This window comes from Cupressus sempervirens, chromosome 11 (genome assembly GCF_028749045.1).
Source record: "Cupressus sempervirens isolate cs-2001-9-10 chromosome 11, ASM2874904v1, whole genome shotgun sequence".
Taxonomy (NCBI): Eukaryota; Viridiplantae; Streptophyta; class Pinopsida; order Cupressales; family Cupressaceae; genus Cupressus; species Cupressus sempervirens.
In genome coordinates, this window is record NC_143128.1 from 780,800,806 (window position 1) to 780,820,166 (window position 19,361).

Sequence of the window (19,361 nt, forward strand, 5' to 3'; positions counted from 1 at the left end):
ATGAAACTAAAAAACTCTTTCATTTCCTTTGAACATGGCCAAACTAGGGCATATTATATATAAGAGTTTATGAAAACATTGACCTGGATCTAATGGTGAGGTCTGCTTTTACCTAGGAGGTCATTATCACAAGCCACCCCTTAAAAACCTCATTTAAATGAAATATCCAAAAAACTTTTTTGTCCAACAATTTCACATGCCAAAAATCTACCAATATTTCATCATAACAACAAATCCAAAACCCTTAGATCTGCAATAAACAAGTCATATATCTTGCCCTTTCTTTTATCCTCTCATGCATTCTCATGGATTCAATATAGGGTTACAATAATACAACCAGATACCACTTGTAAGGAAACTTAAAACAAAAAATATAACTATTTCCACATAACCCATGATAGATCTAAAATAAATATGTAATTGAAATCCACATGCAAGAGAATAGACAACATACCCACAAAAATTGTGACACAAAATATACCCTAGGAAACTCTCATTGAGGGAAAAACTTAGCCTCCAAAAGCATCCATCACCATGCATTATTCAACAAAAAACACCATTGCAATACAACCATGGAAGCCTTCAAAGCCATAGCCACAACAAGCAATCCATATGAACAAACATGAATCCACACATCCTATGCCATGCTTCCAACCTTCACAAATGCTCCTTTGGCTAACCTGTCAAGCCTTGTCCTGCTCGAATCTTTCCCTTTTACCCTTTTTATCTTCTTCTCATACCAACAACTACCCTTGTTGTTGCTTATATAGTAGCAAGTCCCATATGACCACCAAGTGATATTACATAAACAATGTGCTAAAACCGTGTGTTACCGAACCCATTGACCCCACATTTAACATTGGAAATTTAATTCTTTTCCCTAATATTAAATAATTACATGAAATATTATCACAATGTTACAATACAACTCATCAAGTATATCCCATGGAAATCTTTACATGTTGCACATCCATTTAGGTGGTCCTAGATGCAACATTACAGAAATAAAATAAAATAATACAATATAACAACATTATGCAATGTGTGCAACACCCATTATCTCAACATTTTATAATGGCTAAAGACTAAGGGCTTATAGATGTAACTTTTTGATAGTCAATAAAGGATTAAAAAAAATTGACGTGAATATTCCAACTACTGAGAAAGAATTGAGAATTTTCATTAAGATTGTTGTTCATGGAGAATTTGATTTTTGCTTGAGACAGTGGGTTGCTGATTTTTAGTGGTAGTCGAGGTTAATAACTTTGGTAGTATCAGTATTGCTATGGTTTCTTGCAATTTCTTCTCACTTTTTTTGTGTGGCATGTGCATTTTATGTTTGGAAAATGGGGATGTGAAAGAGTTGGGAGGTCATTGAATTTAACAGTCATTGAGCTAATGGTTTCTTATGATCTGAGAGCCACTTTGCCTTAATTATATCTTTATTTCCTCTATATTGGTATTTAGGAGTAAGGTTGCATATCATCCAGTAGTTGGTAGATGCATATAGGAGTAGAAGTGGAAGTAGTTGATGTGCCTATTTGGCGATGTAGGACTAAGGAAGGGCAACCAAAGAAGTTAGAAGACAATACAATATGTTTGAGCCCATAAAAATTAGCATTTGAATTTTTTATGATAAGTTCATTTATTAATAACAAATCTTTTTGACAACACTATAAATCAATGAGATCTTCCAAAGAAATTGATCCCCAACATAAACAAACAATTTTGGAATATTGATTAATGAATAAATGTACAACTGGAATGCATATAAGAACTTAAAAAAATTCAATACATCTAGAGTGTTCAAATGATCTTCCATAAGATAAATTTGGAGGCAATGGATATTTAAAAATATGGCATATCAACATTGAGAAATCTAATGTTAATTCTATGTATGACATATCAAATATTCATTATGGATATGCTGCATGCTCTTCCACCCAAACCATTTTATGGTATGCTACTATAAATCACCAACTTAGCATTTAAAGCAACTGATAATGTCAAAATTCAATAAGCTCTTTATTATCTTTTATCTGGACATACAATTGGGAGCTTTACCCTACAGATTGCCTTGCATTATTGAAGGAATACATCTGTAAACTTATGTCCTATTGAGTTGATTGTTGCTTAGATCTAGATACACAAGAGTTGACATTTCAAAAAAATGAAATGGGTATGGGACCTGATAGATTGTTTGAGGCCAATGCAAGCTTCTCCAAATGCAAAATCTTACCAAGACCAGAAGATATAAATCCATTCAACTAATTTGAACTTAGATCCAAGATTCTCAGATGAGAAAGTTGTCCCATTGAAGGAGGTAGTAAGCTTTTCAAATTGTTTCTAGGGAGATCTATGGAAGAAATATTTTCATGCCATGTCTTGGGTAGAAGACTAGAGAGATTTGTAGTCAGTGAATTAAAAAGCTTGGCAGGGGACCATATTGGAGACACCTTCTCCATGGAAATTACTATTATCTTGGGTTCAAAGGTCCAAATCCACCAATAATACAAACATTAAGGCCCTAGAAAAGTGTTGTATTATCATAGGTCCATCATTTGATATACAATCATATTACTTGCTCAAAGAACATATGATCATACTATTATAAAGGATTAATTTTTTACAACTCATGAGACTCATTAGAACACCTCTAATAAAATTTATTATAAGAGAAACAATATAAAAACCAATCTAAGAAGATCTCGCAAGAAACTAAAACAATATCTAACTTGAGCTTTAACTCCTTTGTGCACCACCAAGTAGACGTGCAAGCACTTATATTAAGTGTGATACATCAGGATTTAGTATTGTTCTTATAAGCGTTCATGCCAAATAAATGGTCAAGGTGGAGAAACATGCTTAGACTTAGGAGTTTTGAAAGATGGAGATGGGGCTAGAGCTAAATTAGGTGACATATCTAAGGGTAGTGTAAGAGGGGATTTATGCTTCAGAACAGTGGGTCAAACAATGTGGGAAGCTTTGCAATAAAGTTGCAAGAGGTGACTTCTTATCACTATACATAGATCTACATTCTTCCATGTCAAAAGTGAAATATGAGGCACACAATCAAATCCCTTGTCTTTATTTAATGGAACCAAATTAGGTATCCACTCATTGGGAATCTTTAGTTTTTACAAACCGAGACATCTTAGGTTTCTAGATATATGATGCGACATGCATTATGAAAATGAGTCAAATTGAAACAAATGAACAATAGAATCTACAAATTCTTCATAAGCAACATAATAAGAGGAAAGGTTTGCCATACCTTTGAGTGCCCTCCAAAATTACGTGGTTGTATTCCTCTTAGCTGTATACCCTACATATTTTGCATAGGAAAAGTATTTGTAGCTGGTTTTCTTGTATGGGAATGGCTCTCCTTTTTATAATCATACTAGTCATTTGCAACAACCAGAAGAAATAGAGAGGCATCACAGGGGCATAAAGTAGGAGAAGCCCTAGCCGCTTGGTGGTACTTTCAATCATCCTATAGCAATGGACGACCCTAGACCTCAATATATGTAACAAGTTTGAAATAACCCCAAGCTCAAGACCTGTACCTCGATTTTTGTCTCTTCTCTTGCCTTGGATATTGTGAAAGTGCTAAGCTGCCCCTACTGTTGGTAACTATTGATCATCTTCACCATGATTGAAATATTAATTATTCAAAATGGACATAAAATAGGGAGAAGACAACATTGAGATTGATTGTGCATGACATGTTTAATAACTAGTTAACATGGACCCATTGGCAATAATTTCTTGTACACTAGGAATTAAAAAACACCACCAAAGACCAAATGCCGCTAGAAAGAAAGTTTTGGGATGACATATATATCAATGTTCTAATTGGCAACTATTTTTCATTAATATCCCATACTATAATAAATTAATCCAAATACAAGTAAAATTGCACTTAAGTGCTCCCCCTTAAAAAACTTTTGAACTTTTGAACCGTTGAAACAATACTCCTTGTATGATTGTCGTTAACATTGGCCTATCCTAAAATGCGATCCTATCCACCATTGACCTATCTTAAAATGCGATCGTGTCCACTCATCTTTTTATTATTGTTATATTTTTTACTCAGTATGATTATACAATTCCGCATTTAAAAAGAAAACCAAACACTTTAATGCACTTCGCCCAAAAAAAGTTCTCAAATTATTCCACAGCTTTTTGACCGAAGCATAAGTTCAACTTGGAATTCAAGTCCAATTTCAGAAGGTGGACTCCCATCTTCACAGTTTCGTGAACTCATCTCACACATCCGTTGGCAAAATTTTCCAATAGAATCCTTGAAGTTTTGTTCCCACGGATAAATTTTTAATCTCCATAGGTTAAAATTGCGTATGGAACAACCGGCCTTGACGTATCGACATGACAATTCAATCCTTTTACCATTGAACGGGTTCATGGATTTAACTTTCATTCTCGTCCTCTTCTGTTTGGAACCCTCCCTTCAAACTTTCCTTTGACGCCGACAAGATGGCGATATGATCTATAACCCTTTTTCCACAATCTGTTGATTGCAATGATTCAAAGCAAGAATAAGAGCACTATAAAAATACAGAGTTGCTTACAAATGTTACCTGCAACTGCTAAACACAAGTTCAAAGGCCAATGGAGCAAGAATCCAACCATTACGCTGAAAAAGCGGCTAAAATTTCCGCCAGATACATTACCATAATCGTTTTTTTGGCACTTGCTTTCAGACCCACAGGAGGAAGCGGTAGTTGCCCGGCAAAAAATGGCCCGGTGGCAAATTCCTCTGCTCTGTTGTCTTTTTTACAACAATTGCAGCAATCTGCATTGCAAACATTAGGCTCCTCTGGTTTTGACCCCAAGCTCTATGTCGATTTGCCTCTCCGCTATAATTTGTCCGTCACCACACAGGCTTTCTTAGCCTTGCCTCAGCCCATAACGAAAAAAATCCTCTCTGATTTTCTCGGCAAGTATTTTGGACAGGCAGGAGATGATGTGGGTGCTCATTCTCCTCCAGATTTTGTCACAGAGCCGGATAGATTTTTAACTGGCGTTAAAAACCAGGAGGTAAGAAAATGGGCTTTGCAGGTGCATTCTCTTTGGAATGTACTGAGCAGGAAAGTTAATAAAAGTGTGGGCGAAGAGCCTGCTGACCATACCCTTCTGCCCTTACCGGAGGCTCTCATTATACCTGGCTCGCGCTTTAGAGAAGTTTATTACTGGGACAGCTACTGGATAATAAGGTATTGTTGATATTTCTATGCTTCTATCTTCTATAATGTATCGCTAAGAGTTAATATTATATCCATAAATTGATAATCATTCATGCCCACACTTCTTAAAAAAAAAAGTTGCTTGACAACCTCTGCGAGTCACTATTTTCTTTCATTCAATAAGTTGATAGACTGTCACACCCATGAATATCTTTTATTCAGTAACTTGATAAAATTGCACCCCCTTAGTGAATCGGTGAGTCAATTAACCCTGACTGTCACAACTAATTAGTAAGTTGATAAACGCTTTCAACCGCATTTGTTTCATGGTCAGTCACATAGTTTGTTAATAAATTGGTCAACAAGCACACACTATTTTTTAATCCTAAGTGAACTATTCCTTCCTCATAAAATTTTAAACAATAAAATTGAATAAATTGCTTAATACCCAAACTATTGGAAGTGCAGTAGCAAGCTTAGGCCTCTAACAGTAGCAAGCTTAGACCATTTTTAGGCCAAGAAGCCCTTTAGCTATTTGTCTCGGGCCTGCAAACATGCTATAATCATGGCATTGCTCCATCTTACTAATTGAATATGGTCTACAAGACAGTAAATGACCAGCGAATTGACAGTTAGGAGCTGCACATGATTTTCTAGAATTATGCAAATTTGGAGTTCTTTCAGCAGACAAAGGTTGCTAAAAAAAGGTTCAACAAATGTTGTGTCAAAATACCCACCAACTGAAATAGGAGTGGCACATGATTTTCTGGAATTATGCAAATTTGGAGTTCTTTCAGTAGACAAAAGTTGCTGAAAACAAGTTCAATGTATGTTACTATGTTGTGTCCCACCAACTAAAATATCAATGGAAGAAAAATGTGGTTCATGCCTTGGAGTCTTGGACTATGTAAGAATGCTAAAAGAAAGTTCAGTTTATGTTGTGTCATAATATCCACCAACCAGAATATCAATAGAAGAATAATGTGGTTCATGCCTTGGACTATGTAATGTGCGATGTAGAAATTCAGCCAATGTGGGGCTTGAAAGACTGCATGATCTTGGAACATGAGTTATGAAGAGTTAAGTGCATTTCAGCTGTTCAGATTTAGACTGGTGAAGTACATTTAGTGACACCCTTTTTCCGGAGGTGTGAAGATGCACATTAGGAAGTATCAACTAAGTGCAGGACAAATGTTAAAATTTGTGTTTATATTGAGAAGGATTCTTGAATTTTTGAGTTTGAGCTTGTGAAATCTAGTTTTCAAATCTTCCCATGTTTGAGGCTGGATTTCAAATTTTGGTTGTGGATAATTTCTCCTCCATGGTGACAGACAGCATTGCTGACGGCCAGTCAATCCTCATAACTCAGGAATGCCTAATCACAGGAGGAATACGTTCCAGCTCTGCATTCACAGCAAGAGACTTTGGATACCAAACCAGAAGTCCTAATAGACTCTTTGAGATTAGATTTTCGGAGAAAATAATTGCTCATAACAAACACTGTTTACATATTTATTAGCCACTGAAAGAAGATGAAGAGTCTTCTACCTTATGTGGTCTTTGTTGATTCTTTACAAAAATATTTTAGCCTACAAACAGACATATACAACAGTGTCTCTAAGTCCATGAATTTTGGATTGCCAACTTGGAACAATTTAGGTAGACAGGATTGCATGAGACAAGTACTGTAAAGCCATTAAACAACTTTAATCAAATAAAGACTACTTTAAGTCTTTAACAACTTCAAACAAATAAACTGCAAAGGGATAAGGGTTTACAGAATCTAATTTATTCATAGAATGCAAGAAACTGTGGATGTCTTTTGACTCCATTAGACTTAGTTTAAACATCAACATCAACCAAGCTAGTGTAATCTTCTAAGGTAAATGTAAGATGTTCAAACTGTCACCATTCGATAAACCCCATCCATTGATGCATATCAATGTGCAAGCAATAATCGAAGTTTGCCATTCATGCAAGACAAACTTACAATCAACAAGTAGCTAGTGGTTTGGTCTAAGCAAGTTTACCAAAGAGGCATCCAAAATATATTTGATATAATTAAACGCTACTTCTAATCAATAGGAAATAAAATCCCACTTCAAGTGAAGAGATGTAAAAACCATGCAATACTTCAAAGCAACACAAGTAATCCACTATGAAGACGAGAAATGAATCAACAATTACTTTGATAGTATTATCACAACAATTTCAACAAGTCTCCTCCTACTCCACTATGAAGACCAACAATGAATCAACAATTACTTTGGTAGCATTACGACAACAATCTCAACAAGTCTCCTTCTACTCTATTCTAAAACTAATCTGTTCTCATATAATCTTAATCTAATGAGTTACAAATGAGAAGGCCTTGGCCTTTTATGGTTGTTCAATTACAATGAAGGGCCAAGATCAAGGGCCAAGATTGATCCACTACAAACCCTAATTAGGGTTGCTACACTATCATCCAATTACATGAAGGCACCACACTGTGGGCCAATGAGAGAGTGACAATGCTATTGAGAGCCAAAGAGAAAGTTAATAAGGTATAGGCCTTGATGTCTTCTAGATGTACACTTGGCATAATATGATTGAATGTGCTTCAACATATGTAATTGGAACCATTTGATGGGTTGAAGACAAGTGGGTGCCACCTCGACATCCTTATCTCATAGACTTGATCAATTCTTTTGTGATGGGAGAATATCTCTTGATACTCAACATTATCAAGCATTCAATTGTGATAGCATATTCCTAAATTGCTTCATCTTTTAAAGTTTTTTCCATCTCTGTCCTAAGAATTTTCTCATAGCCATGATTTTGAACTGCTTTTACTTGCACAATGCAAACCAAGAGTCTCTTTTGATGCCTTGACCTTGATCTTCTTGAAGCGATGAAGTCTTCATGCACATAGATCTTTCAAAGTGAACCTAGATTTTCGGAGGAAACTCAAGTTGGTGATGATTTCTTTCTCTTGTAAACTGCAATTTTTTTTTTCTGTCCTTGTTGTTTGCTTTCTTGAACTCCATCTTGATCTTGCCGTGAATTTGTACCGTCAACTTTGAGCATTATCTTTCTTGTCCTTGAGCATCTTCTTGCTTGAAGTTTTTAACTTGATATTGTAGCACCTATCTTTTGTTGGCGTGATGGTTGAGGATTTGCATACCATCCATGTTCCAATCTTCTAAATTGCCCCAATAAGTAAATCTCGACTCAGCCCTCTCCCCTTCATAACTACCTCACAAAAACAAAAGAGATTTCATTATACCCACAAAATGATGAGTACAAATACTAAGGAAATCTGAAAGCTTACATGATATCAGACTACAACCTTTCTTCAAAACAAGGTGACTTTACCATTTCAATTTTCTCAAGATTTACATCAGATATACATAAAATAAGTCACTACGTTGGCTGATAGTTGAAATGTGGATGCCTAGCATTAACTTTAATGTGAATTTCCTTCAAATTCTTGCTTCACAGGGCCTGATTTTTCTTTATTTCAACCCAGATTTCTTTGTTCTGTGAGTTGTAATTCTGATTTTACTTGTCTTTTTATGCCCATATTGCTTCTTTTTGGTAGTTATAAATTCTGACTTTAGGCAAAATCAGAGGTTTGTCTTTTGGAACTTCTTCAAAATTGCCCCTGTTATCATTAAGAAATTTCCGCCTTTTCAATTGGGAAGTTGCTGCCTAAGAGGAGGTTGATCTGCTTGTTTAAAATGAAACGAATATGTCTATATAGGTGCATGGGGTGAAAGGTTGTATCCTTTGGGTTGAGGTCAACTTGCACCATATTGGGCCGATGCAATTGATTTGTTTAAACACCCGAGGCCCTCCTATAATGCTGACTTGTTTATGAGATACAAATTGACCAGAATTTACTCTTTTTGATGACATAGATCACTCATGTTGGCCTGACTCACTTGAGCTCCATACCATTTTGGATAAAATCAGATGCCCCATTATTTTGAACCTATCACACTTGATTTCAATCGACTTATTTCTTTGTATTGAACACCCAGATTTTGTGTCACTTCCACCCAGCATGGAGCCCGAGATGTATGCAGAGATTCCAAACTAGTCCAAGATGTTTGCACAAATTTTAAATGTGAGGCCAAGATGTGTGCATAAATTTCAAGTGTGCTATCCCTTGTCTTCAAATTTTCTTGTTTTTGGCCTTATGTTTCCAGATTTCAACTTTGTGTCAATGATTTGCAAGTTAATTTTGCACTTTGTTTTATGATCATTTTCAGATTTTCAAGTCATGAACCTACAATCTTGTGTGCAAATCGCTTGGGTACCCATTTTTTTGATTGCAAAACACACTAGGTGACGTTGTGGGGAGATCCTGGCGTGGAACTCCAAGGAAGGCAGTTTTGCATCTCTTCTTGGGCTTGATCCAAACACAGTGTCACACTGATTCCTAACTCGTACCAAATGTCCTCACAAAATTGCTATTTGTTGTTCCTCTTCAATTGCCCTCAAGTTTTAATCATTTGTGCAAATGTTAATCAAATTTAGATCAAGATGTGAGGGTGATGTGGTCATGAAGCCCGGGATGTGTTCACAAATTTCAGACGAGCTATCAATTGTCTTCATTTTTTCATGTTTTTTAAAAGTTTCAATTGGCACACAAGTCTCATTTCAATCTTCATACATCTCCATTTTGATGGTTGTTTTCATTTCAACTTCGAGACTTGACTAGCTCATAGCTTTAAATGGGCAAAGTTGCTCAAAATCATCTCTCAGACTTGGACACTTGGAAAATTGCCACTAAGCTACGACCACCTAAGGCAACTACCCCTACTGCCAAGTGAAATGAGGGGTCCCTATTTGCAATGGGTCGATGGCGTGAAAACCTCACAACATGCAGAATGCAGGAAATGGCACTCCTAGAAGAACCAGTGCAGGGGGTTCTAGTAGACCGTTCCAGCCCATTTGTGCCTAGAGAAGGAGAAGGATTACTACTTGAAGAGGAGCCGTCCTTGGTAGATGAGGTTGTTGAAGGAAGAATACTATTCACTTCTTGATGCAATTAGAAATGGAATCACACTTTATCAATATATGAATTAATGTAAGGATAGGAGAGAATCACGTTAGGAACAGAGATCTCATGGCCCACAAACGGAATATTGGGATGCTTTGGGGAAACTCACTCTTTCTGACTATAGCTGTTTGCATATAAAATAAATCAACCATTACCACAAGGCAAAAATGCTAGACAGGAGCAGGCTTTTATAACTCTGAAGGTATCTGAAAAAAGTTGAATCAATTGATTAATCCTTTAGCATGAAAATAGTCAAATCCTGGCTTAGTTTAAGGCCTTTTTCTGAGATAACAATAACATTTTGACCACTCATCGGAAACTTGGATGATGTGCTGAATTTTGCACACTGTGTGTGTGATTTAACTGTTGTTTTGTCCTTGCAGTTATAAAGTTTCATGATTAAATTCTTTCTGTTATGAACGTGCATGGCTAATGTATCTAATTAATGTCCAAGGAGCTTATTAGATTAAGAGACATTACTTTATTTTATCAGTAATTTATGTTCTTACGGTTTCTTTTAAAACACAATACGAGTACTTGCAGGGGCCTTCTTGTCAGCAGAATGTATGAGACGGCCAAGGGAATTGTCAACAATCTGATTTCTCTTATACAAACATATGGATTTGTTCTGAATGGTGCCAGGACTTACTACACTAATAGGAGGTAACCTGTTTTCTTTTCTATTTTATTGATGACTTGATATTATCGATATTGGATATTTCTGAACAATGCTAGGAATTATTAGACTGCTAAAAGGGTTGTTTTGCTTTGCAATTTCAAAATAACTTGATATTACAGATTTTTGGCTGAGCAGACCATTCCTTTCAATCTAGTGAAACCCTTGCTGGCCATTAAATACTTTTCCATCCCTTGAATGTGAAATTTATTAATAAAAAGAATGAAGTTGCAGAGACAAACCGAAAGATAATACAATATCTAGGATAAGAATAAAAAATCCCAATGGAGGCATGCAAATGGAGGAAAAAGCCAGAGAGAATTCTGACAACCTGTAAAACTAGGCAGCAAAATGTAACAAAAAGAAACTAAAAAGTTGAAGTGATTGTAATGTCTCCAACTAGACATTTACTTGATTTACCTTGAATCCCCAACTATTGTTTGGATTGATTTGTTCTGAATGGTGCCAGGACTTTCTACACTAATAGGAGGTAACTGTTTTTCCTTTCTATTTTTATTAATAACTTGACATTATCGATATTGGATATGTTCTGAACAATGCTAGGAATTATCAGACTGATATGCGGGTCGTGTTTTGCTTTGCAATTTCAAAATAACTCGATATTACAGATTTTTGGCTGAGCAGATTATTCCTTTCAATCTAGTGAAACCCTTGCTGGCCATCAAATAATTTTCTACCCCTTGAATGTGAAATTTATTAATCAAAAGAATTAAGTTGCAGAGGCAAACCGAAAGATAATAAATATCTAGGATAAGAATAAAACAATCCCAATGGAGGCATGCAAATGGAGGGAAAGGCCAGAGAGAAATCTGACCTGTAAAACTAGCCAGCAAAATGTAACAAAAAGAAACTTAAAAGTTGAAGTGATTGTAGTGTCCCCAACTAGAATTTTACTTGATTTACCTTATATGCCCAACTAGTGTTTGGATTGCACTTGGAAATGACAATTTGTATCATTTCCTACTAGGAGGTATTGTGGTAAAATTATGAACGTGTTCTTCAATAAATATCATAAATGATCTATATATACAATTATACACAAGAATGTTTCTATAACGAACAGAGAGAGAGAAATAGAAACATTCTAAAGAGAGAAACAAAAAGAGAAAGTTTCCACATTGAACAGAGAGAGAATATGGAAACATAGAATAGGAGTGACCATTAAAAATAGAAATAAACGGAGGAGAGAAACAAAAATAGAGAGATTTAACTCTAATACCCTCCCTTAATGGTCAATGTAACTTTAAAAAAGGCTGCTAGGGAATTCTCAGAAGGCGTAAAAGGATGACTCGGGCTAATCAGTGAGCTCTGTATGTTCTGCAATATTGGCTTGTGGCTGAGACCCTCTCTACTTCTGGTGTTAAGAAGCAATGCGAGTCTTGCAATCTTGGATCACATGACCAAATTTGTGGCAATAGTTGGACTGATTTTGCTTCTTCATGGAGCTATCTTGAGACTGAGTAGATGACTGAGATGGGCCTTTATTCTTGTGAAAGGATTGGGCTGAAAATGCTTGTTTAGAGGAGGATGAAGAAGCACTGCTACCAAACTATCGTTTCCAATGATCCTGCTGCAAAAGTTTGGTGCACAAATCTGAAAATTTGAGATCAATAAAATACACATAGGATTGTGGTAGGCTTTTTAGAGTAATGCCTACCATATCCTCTTCGTCCATTGTACAACCCATAGTTGGCATAATCGCCGAATAATCGGCGAGTTTCTACTAATCGCCGAGTTTTTGGGACTGGCGAGTTTTTCCCAAATTTAATCGCAAGAAAAAATCGCCGACTAATCGCCGAGTTTTTGCAAAAAATCGGCGAGTTTTTCAGAAAAACTCTTTTTAAATTTTTTTTTTTTTTTTTAAATTAAATTTTTTTTTTTTTTTTTTTTTTGTTAAAAACAAAAGGCAAAAAGCCTATATATATTATGTAAGATAGAGAGTTACAATATGCTAGTAGAGCTAGGGAGAGGAAAATTTGATTGTAATGATGTTTTTACTTTTAGTTTGACACAAATTATTTACTATTATGCTTCCCGCCATCAGCATTCAGCATGAGAATGTGATTTTGTACCCACTATGCATTTATATTTATCTAAACTCCTGCTTCTTTCTTTTGTGTTCTCTATAATGAACTCATTAGATACATCTTCTCATTGAAATTTGCAAAAAAATGTATTTTGAATTAAATTTTAGCGGTTTTTTTAGGTTCCCGAGTTTTCCCGAGTTTTATTTTTAAATGGCCGAGTTATTCCCGATTAAACTTTTGGGGGGCTCGACGAGTTTTCCAACTATGGTACAACCAATGGCCTCAATCTAATCTTTGATGTCCTTAATCTTCATAAGTTGTTTGTGGAAGGACATGTGCTCATCCATAATAATAGAGAATAGCTGATTCTTTTGAAAGAAAGCTGCTCATCCATAATAATAGAGAATAGCTGATTCTTTTGAAAGAAAGCTATGCTTTTTTTTGATGTCTGGTAGATCCTTCAGTATAGTCCAAATCTTTACAGTTGTCTTGTCGAATGACACTTGAGGCAGCTGATTATCAGTAATAGAAAGCTTAATGAGCATAACAGCTTCATGGTTACGCTCACCAAACTTGTCTTGAGTAGCATCCATTGTAGTCGGACGAGTCTTGGCATAGTTCAACTTCTCATTCTCTACCACTTCTCGGCAAATATCGGAGAGAAATTGACAATTTCTCGGGAAAATTTCAGGAATTTTAAAAATGATTTTAATTTAATCAAAAATGCATTTTTTCACAAAATTCAATAAGTAGATGCATGTATTGAGTTGGTAATTGAGTAAACAAACCAAACAAGCTGATCTAGATATATATAAATGCAATAAGTAACAAAATTGCATCCTCATGTGGAATGTCGATGTAGTTACAAACTTTGAACTCTGAAACAAGCTACAAATAGTAAATGCCGAATCGTCTCTGTCAAAATATAAGCAAATACAAATGTCAAGTTCAATATGAAACTAGTCCACATCTTCCTCTTCCCCATCCTAGTAGTTCTAGTAAAGTTTCGCTCCTAATCCATTGGAAATCGCTACAAATCAATGCCAAACACTTAGGTACTGCTCCAAAACCCTTCTCCTCCACCCAAGACGTTGAACGCAAGAAACAAAACAACAAAATGACATTTTTTGTGTGCAGGTTATTGGACGCCACCCGTGAGAAGACTGCAAGTTATTGCGAGAAATTGGCAATATATCGCTGATATCTTGCTAACTTCTCGCCACGAGAAGTGCAAAATCGCGGCCCCCAAAATCGATTATGGTCGGATGAGTCTCGGTGCCTAGAATAATCATCTCAAGGAGACGCCACTCAAAGATTGTAATCATTCTCTTCTTCCAGGTTTTGTAGTTCTTTTTGTTGAATCGTTGATTGCATTCCGAGAGAAGATTGTTGAGAGATGCCATGACACATTTAATCATCTCAAGGAGACAACACTCGAAGATTGTAATCATTCTCTTCTTCTAGGTTTTGTAGTTCTTTTTGTTGAATCGCTGATTGCATTCCAAGAGAATATTGTTGAGAGATGCCATGACATATTTTTTGATGCAAAAATGTGAATATCTGAAAAGGCACAAACTTCTTGGTGGATTGACGGAAAACCTAGAAAAAATGAAGACACCTAGAAGAGTCTCAAAGATGAAAATCTAGGCACGAAAAATGACGCACCCCAAAAAACTAAGATTGACCTAGTTGAGCTTATGAAGAACCCACAAGACATTTGCAAACAAAATAAATTTTTGACTTGAAATGAAGGGTGAAAATCATAGCTTAAATGTGTAGAAACCCTAGGTGATGCAGGAGCATCTTGGGTGTAAGAGCAATCTTACATCACCCAAAATTTTTTATTTTTAGTCTTTTCTATTTTAATAAGGACTAGTAGATAGGAAGGTTACTATTTATGAGAACTTGCTATTTTGAGTAAGTTTCTCATATGAGCTCAAAATGTTCTCATTTTCTACATGAAGGTTCATTTTGGAATTATAAGCCTACTATAAAGATCTCATTGCTCCAGCTTAAGTATCAGAGAAGTTATTGAGGATTTTCGGTGCAAGAATTTGTAGAAAAATCTTGAGGCTTACCATTGGAGGCCTTAGAGTGCCCGGATGAGGTCCGAAAACTTGATGGAAAGGTGCTTGTGTTGTTCCAAGCTTGTAGATCAGAAGCTGGTGTTTCTGAAAAGTGGTTATAATAGCCAATTAGAGCAACGGTTCGAGAGTTATGGCCTTCCAAAGTTGGGCTACTGAAATTTCTAAAATAATTTGTCAAAAATATATTTAACCGACTCTATATGTATTGTTACGGTTTGTTGGCCCTAGGTATTAAGTTTGAGCATCTAGAACCTTCCCGAGTGGCATAAAATTGCCTATTTAAGAAAGACCCGAACATTGTCTAGGACAGCTCTGGGTGGTAATTCGCAGCTTAGTCTTGTAGATTACTATAATGAAGGCGCCCATGTGGGTTAACATATTGTACTTGTGAATTCTGTAATTCCGCATTTGTGGCGCAAATAAGAAGTCCATATTTTGTTCTCGCATTTGTTGTTGTTTCTTTGTTTCTGTTATGAGTTTATGGTTTTAAGGGGAGCACCCTTCATTAAGTGGTATAAGAGCTAGAGTTTTTGAGTGCGTAGACAGATCGCCGACTGTGAGGCAGTTCGCACTAGGACTATGGTTTGGGCTGAGCATGTAGACAGATTACTGATTGTGAGGTAGTTTGCACTACGTTTTCAGCGGAAGCGTGAAAATGCCTCCACCAAGAGAGTGTGGCAGAAGAGTTATAGGTGTTACACTTGAGGGTTTTAGAGCCCTCCAAAGACAAATGCAAGCATTGGAAGAACAAATGCTTAGAGGAATAAATCTTTCCGCAAGAGATGAAAGTGAGGATGAGGACGAATTAGAAGAATATGCCGAAGCAGAGGTAGTTTTAAACCCAGAGGAAGAGAGGCTTTTTAGGGTCATCTCCAAGATTGGAAAAAGACTTAAGTTTTAAGTTCCCACATTTTCGGGAAATCTTAATCTAGAGGAGCTGATCGATTGGATCAATGAATTGGATGAGTACTTTGAGTATGAAGATATTGAGGATCCTAATAGGGTTAAGTTTGCGAAGGCAAAACTGAAGGGACATGCAAAGATCTGGTGGCAGGAGGTTCAATTAGAGTGAAATAGAAAGGGAAAGGACAAAATCACCAGATGGAATCGAATGATAGCTAAACTGAAGCGACAATTCATTCTTGTAGATTATGAGCTTGATCTGTTGAAGAAAATGCAAGGGTTGAAGCAAGTGAGAAAATTTGTTCAAGAGTATATCGAAGAGTTCTACCAAGTTCTCATTAGAACCGACCATGCAAAAGCTGATAAGGAGAAAGTAGCCCTTCATCTTAATGGGTTAAGGCCAAGTATTTAGAACGAGCTGAGTTTGGTTCGAATGAACAGTATTGAGGAGGTAAACCAGTTTGTCCTAAGAGTTGAGAAACTGAGCAAGAAGTTTGACAACAAGAATAGTGGAAGAGGTCGCGGTGGAAGATCTAGTGAACAATCATATGGAGGCCGTAATGGTGATCAAAAGAACAAGGATGAGGCTGGAAGTAGCAGTTAGAACCAGAGGGGAAACAATTCCAATCATTTCTATGATAAAAAAAATAGAGATCAGAGAGGAAGAGGTAGAGGACAAGGATTTGGAAGAGGAGGCTTCCGTGGGAAATGTTTTCACTGCAGAGAAGAAGGGCATGGAGCATTTCAATGTTTCCAGTGCCAAGGAAGGACAGATCGAAGAACAAAAGGCTAGGCCCGAGTTGCACATGTTGATGAAGATGTCGGATCCTCGCATTCTGAAGATGCTGAAAGAGAAGTCCTAGTTAACAGAAGAGTCCCACTGAGTGGTGAGAATGAACGTGATCAAAGGAGCTTGTTTCGCACAAGGTGTAGATGTGAAGATAAGTGTTGTGATGTGATTATTGATGGTGGAAGTATTAACAATCTGGTGTTAGAAATGATGGTCACCAAGTTGAAGCTGAAGAGATAGAAACACCCACGTCCATACCGTATTGCTTAGGTGCAAGATGACCACAAGGTCATGGTCAATGAGCAATGCTTAGTGAAATTTAAGATTGGAAACTACTAGGATGAGGTACTTTGTGATATCATATCTATGGACATATGTCATATGTTGCTGGGTAGGCCGTTGCAGTTTGATAGTCATGTTGTACATGATGGGCGAGCAAATACCTACACTCTAACCAGAGATGGAGTGAAGCATAAGTTGAAGCCGTTGAAGGAGAAAGAAGAAAAGGTATGTAGTGCTGCCAGAATATGTTTTGTTGATGGAAAAGAGTTTCTCAAAGGTATGAAGCATGAGCATATGTGTTTTGCTATAATTTCAAAAGGTAGTAAAGAAGTAGAGGAGGTACCTACAAAAGTTGTAGATATGTTGGGAGAGTTTTCTGATATTGTATCAGATAATATACCTAATGGATTGCCCCCAATGAGGAAGATCAATCACTAGATAGATTTGGTTCTAGGAGCTAGTTTGCCGAACAAGGCAGCACACAAAATGACACCAACAAAAAGTGAAGAGTTGAACAGACAAGTTCATGAGTTGTTATAGAAGGGGTTGATTCGAGAGAGTTTGAGTCCATGTGCTGTACCAGCCATATTAGCACCAAAGAAGAATGAAGAATGGAGGATGTGCACAGATTCTCGCGCTATCAACAAGATCACAATCAAATATAGATTTTCATTGCCAAGGATGGATGATATTATGGATTGTTTGAGTGGAGCGGAGTATTTCACAAAGGTAGATTTGAAGAATGGGTACCATCAGATTCGTATCAGAGAATGTGATGAGTGGATGACTGCTTTCAAGATAAAAGGACTGTACGAGTGGTTAGTCATGCCTTTTGGGCTAACCAATGCACCGAGCACTTTCATGCGACTCATGAATGAGGTACTGAAGGAGTTTCTGGGTAAGTTTGTCATTGTTTACTTGGATGATATTTTGATCTTTAGTAAGACATTGGAGGAGCATTTGATCCATATTCGCAAGGTGTTTGATAAGTTGAGGGAAGAAAAGTTGCTGATAAACCTGAAGAAGTGCAGTTTTATAAAGGAGTTGGTGTACCTAGGATTTGTAGTTTCAGTAGAAGGTCTGAAAATGGACCTAGAGAAAGTGAAGGCTATCCTTGAATGGCCTATTCTAAGAAGTGCGACAGAGGTAAAATCTTTTCATGGATTGACTAGTTTTTACAGAAGGTTCATAAGAGGTTTTAGTAGTATTTGTGGACCCTTGACTGAAACAATGAGAGGGGATAGGAAAGAATTTAAGTGGATTGTAGGAGCAGATAAGAGTTTTAATTTGTTGAAACAAAAAGTTACTGAGCAACTTGTTTTAGTTTTTCCTGATTTTAACAAGGTGTTTCTAGTGGACTGTAATGCGAGTGGTTTTGTAATAGGAGCTGTTATGAGCCAAGAAGGTAGACCTGTTGCTTATTTAGTGAGAAGTTGAATGATGCAAAAAGAAAATATTTTGTTTATGATTAGGAATTTTATGCTATAGTTCAAGCATTGAAGAAGTGGAGACACTATCTTCTTCCTAAGGAGTTTGTTTTGTATACTGATCATCAAGCTTTGCAATAGTTGAATAGTCAAGGAAAATTAAACCAAAGGCATTTGAAATGGGTTGAGTTTTTGCAGAGCTATACATTTGTTTTGAAACATAGGAGTGGGAAGTCTAACAGAGTTGCAGATGCTCTTAGTAGAAGACAACTTTTGCTGACACAAATGCAGATAGAGGTGGTTGGGTTCAAGTAACTCAGTACTTTGTATCTAGATGATCCTGATTTTGGTAAAGTGTGGAAGGCTTGTACAGAACTTGTGACACTTGACAGAACAAAGTGGTTGGATTTCATGATCCAAGATAGTTTGTTGTTCAAAGGAAGCCAATTGTGCATTCCTAGAAGTTCAATGAGGGAGAATCTCATCAAGGAGAAGCATAGTGGAGGATTGGCTATACATTTTGGCAGAGATAAAACCATAGCTTTGGTTGCAGAGAATTATTATGGCCACAGTTGTAGCAAGATGTGAAAAAGTTTGTACAGAGTTGTAGAGTATGTTAGATGGTGAAAGGAGTGAAGTAGAATATAGGGTTGTATCAGCCATTACTTGTACCAGAGAAGTTGTGGGAGGATGTCAGCATAGATTTTGTTCTTGGATTACCGAGGACATAGCATGGACATGATTCTATTTTTGTGGTGGTTGATGGGTTTTCAAAGATGACACATTTTATTCCTTACAAGAAGACTAGTGATGCTGTTCATGTGGCAAAGTTGTTTTTTAGAGAAGTGGTGAGACTACATGGTTTGCCACAGAGTATAGGTTCAAATTGGGATA

The 19,361-nt window shown here is 36.6% G+C and overlaps 1 protein-coding gene across 1 annotated transcript in view; it reads left to right on the forward strand.

Moving 5' to 3' along the window:
• The first annotated feature begins 4,215 nt into the window (after positions 1-4,215).
• Positions 4,216-19,361, forward strand: part of LOC149531914 (putative trehalase) — a 101,163-nt gene continuing 86,017 nt past the window's right edge. The window contains exons 1-2 of the mRNA XM_089809779.1: positions 4,216-5,234; positions 10,798-10,917. Of these exons, the coding sequence (XP_089665905.1) occupies positions 4,630-5,234; positions 10,798-10,917 (725 nt within the window). The 5' untranslated portion in view covers positions 4,216-4,629. The remainder of the gene's footprint in view (positions 5,235-10,797; positions 10,918-19,361) is intronic.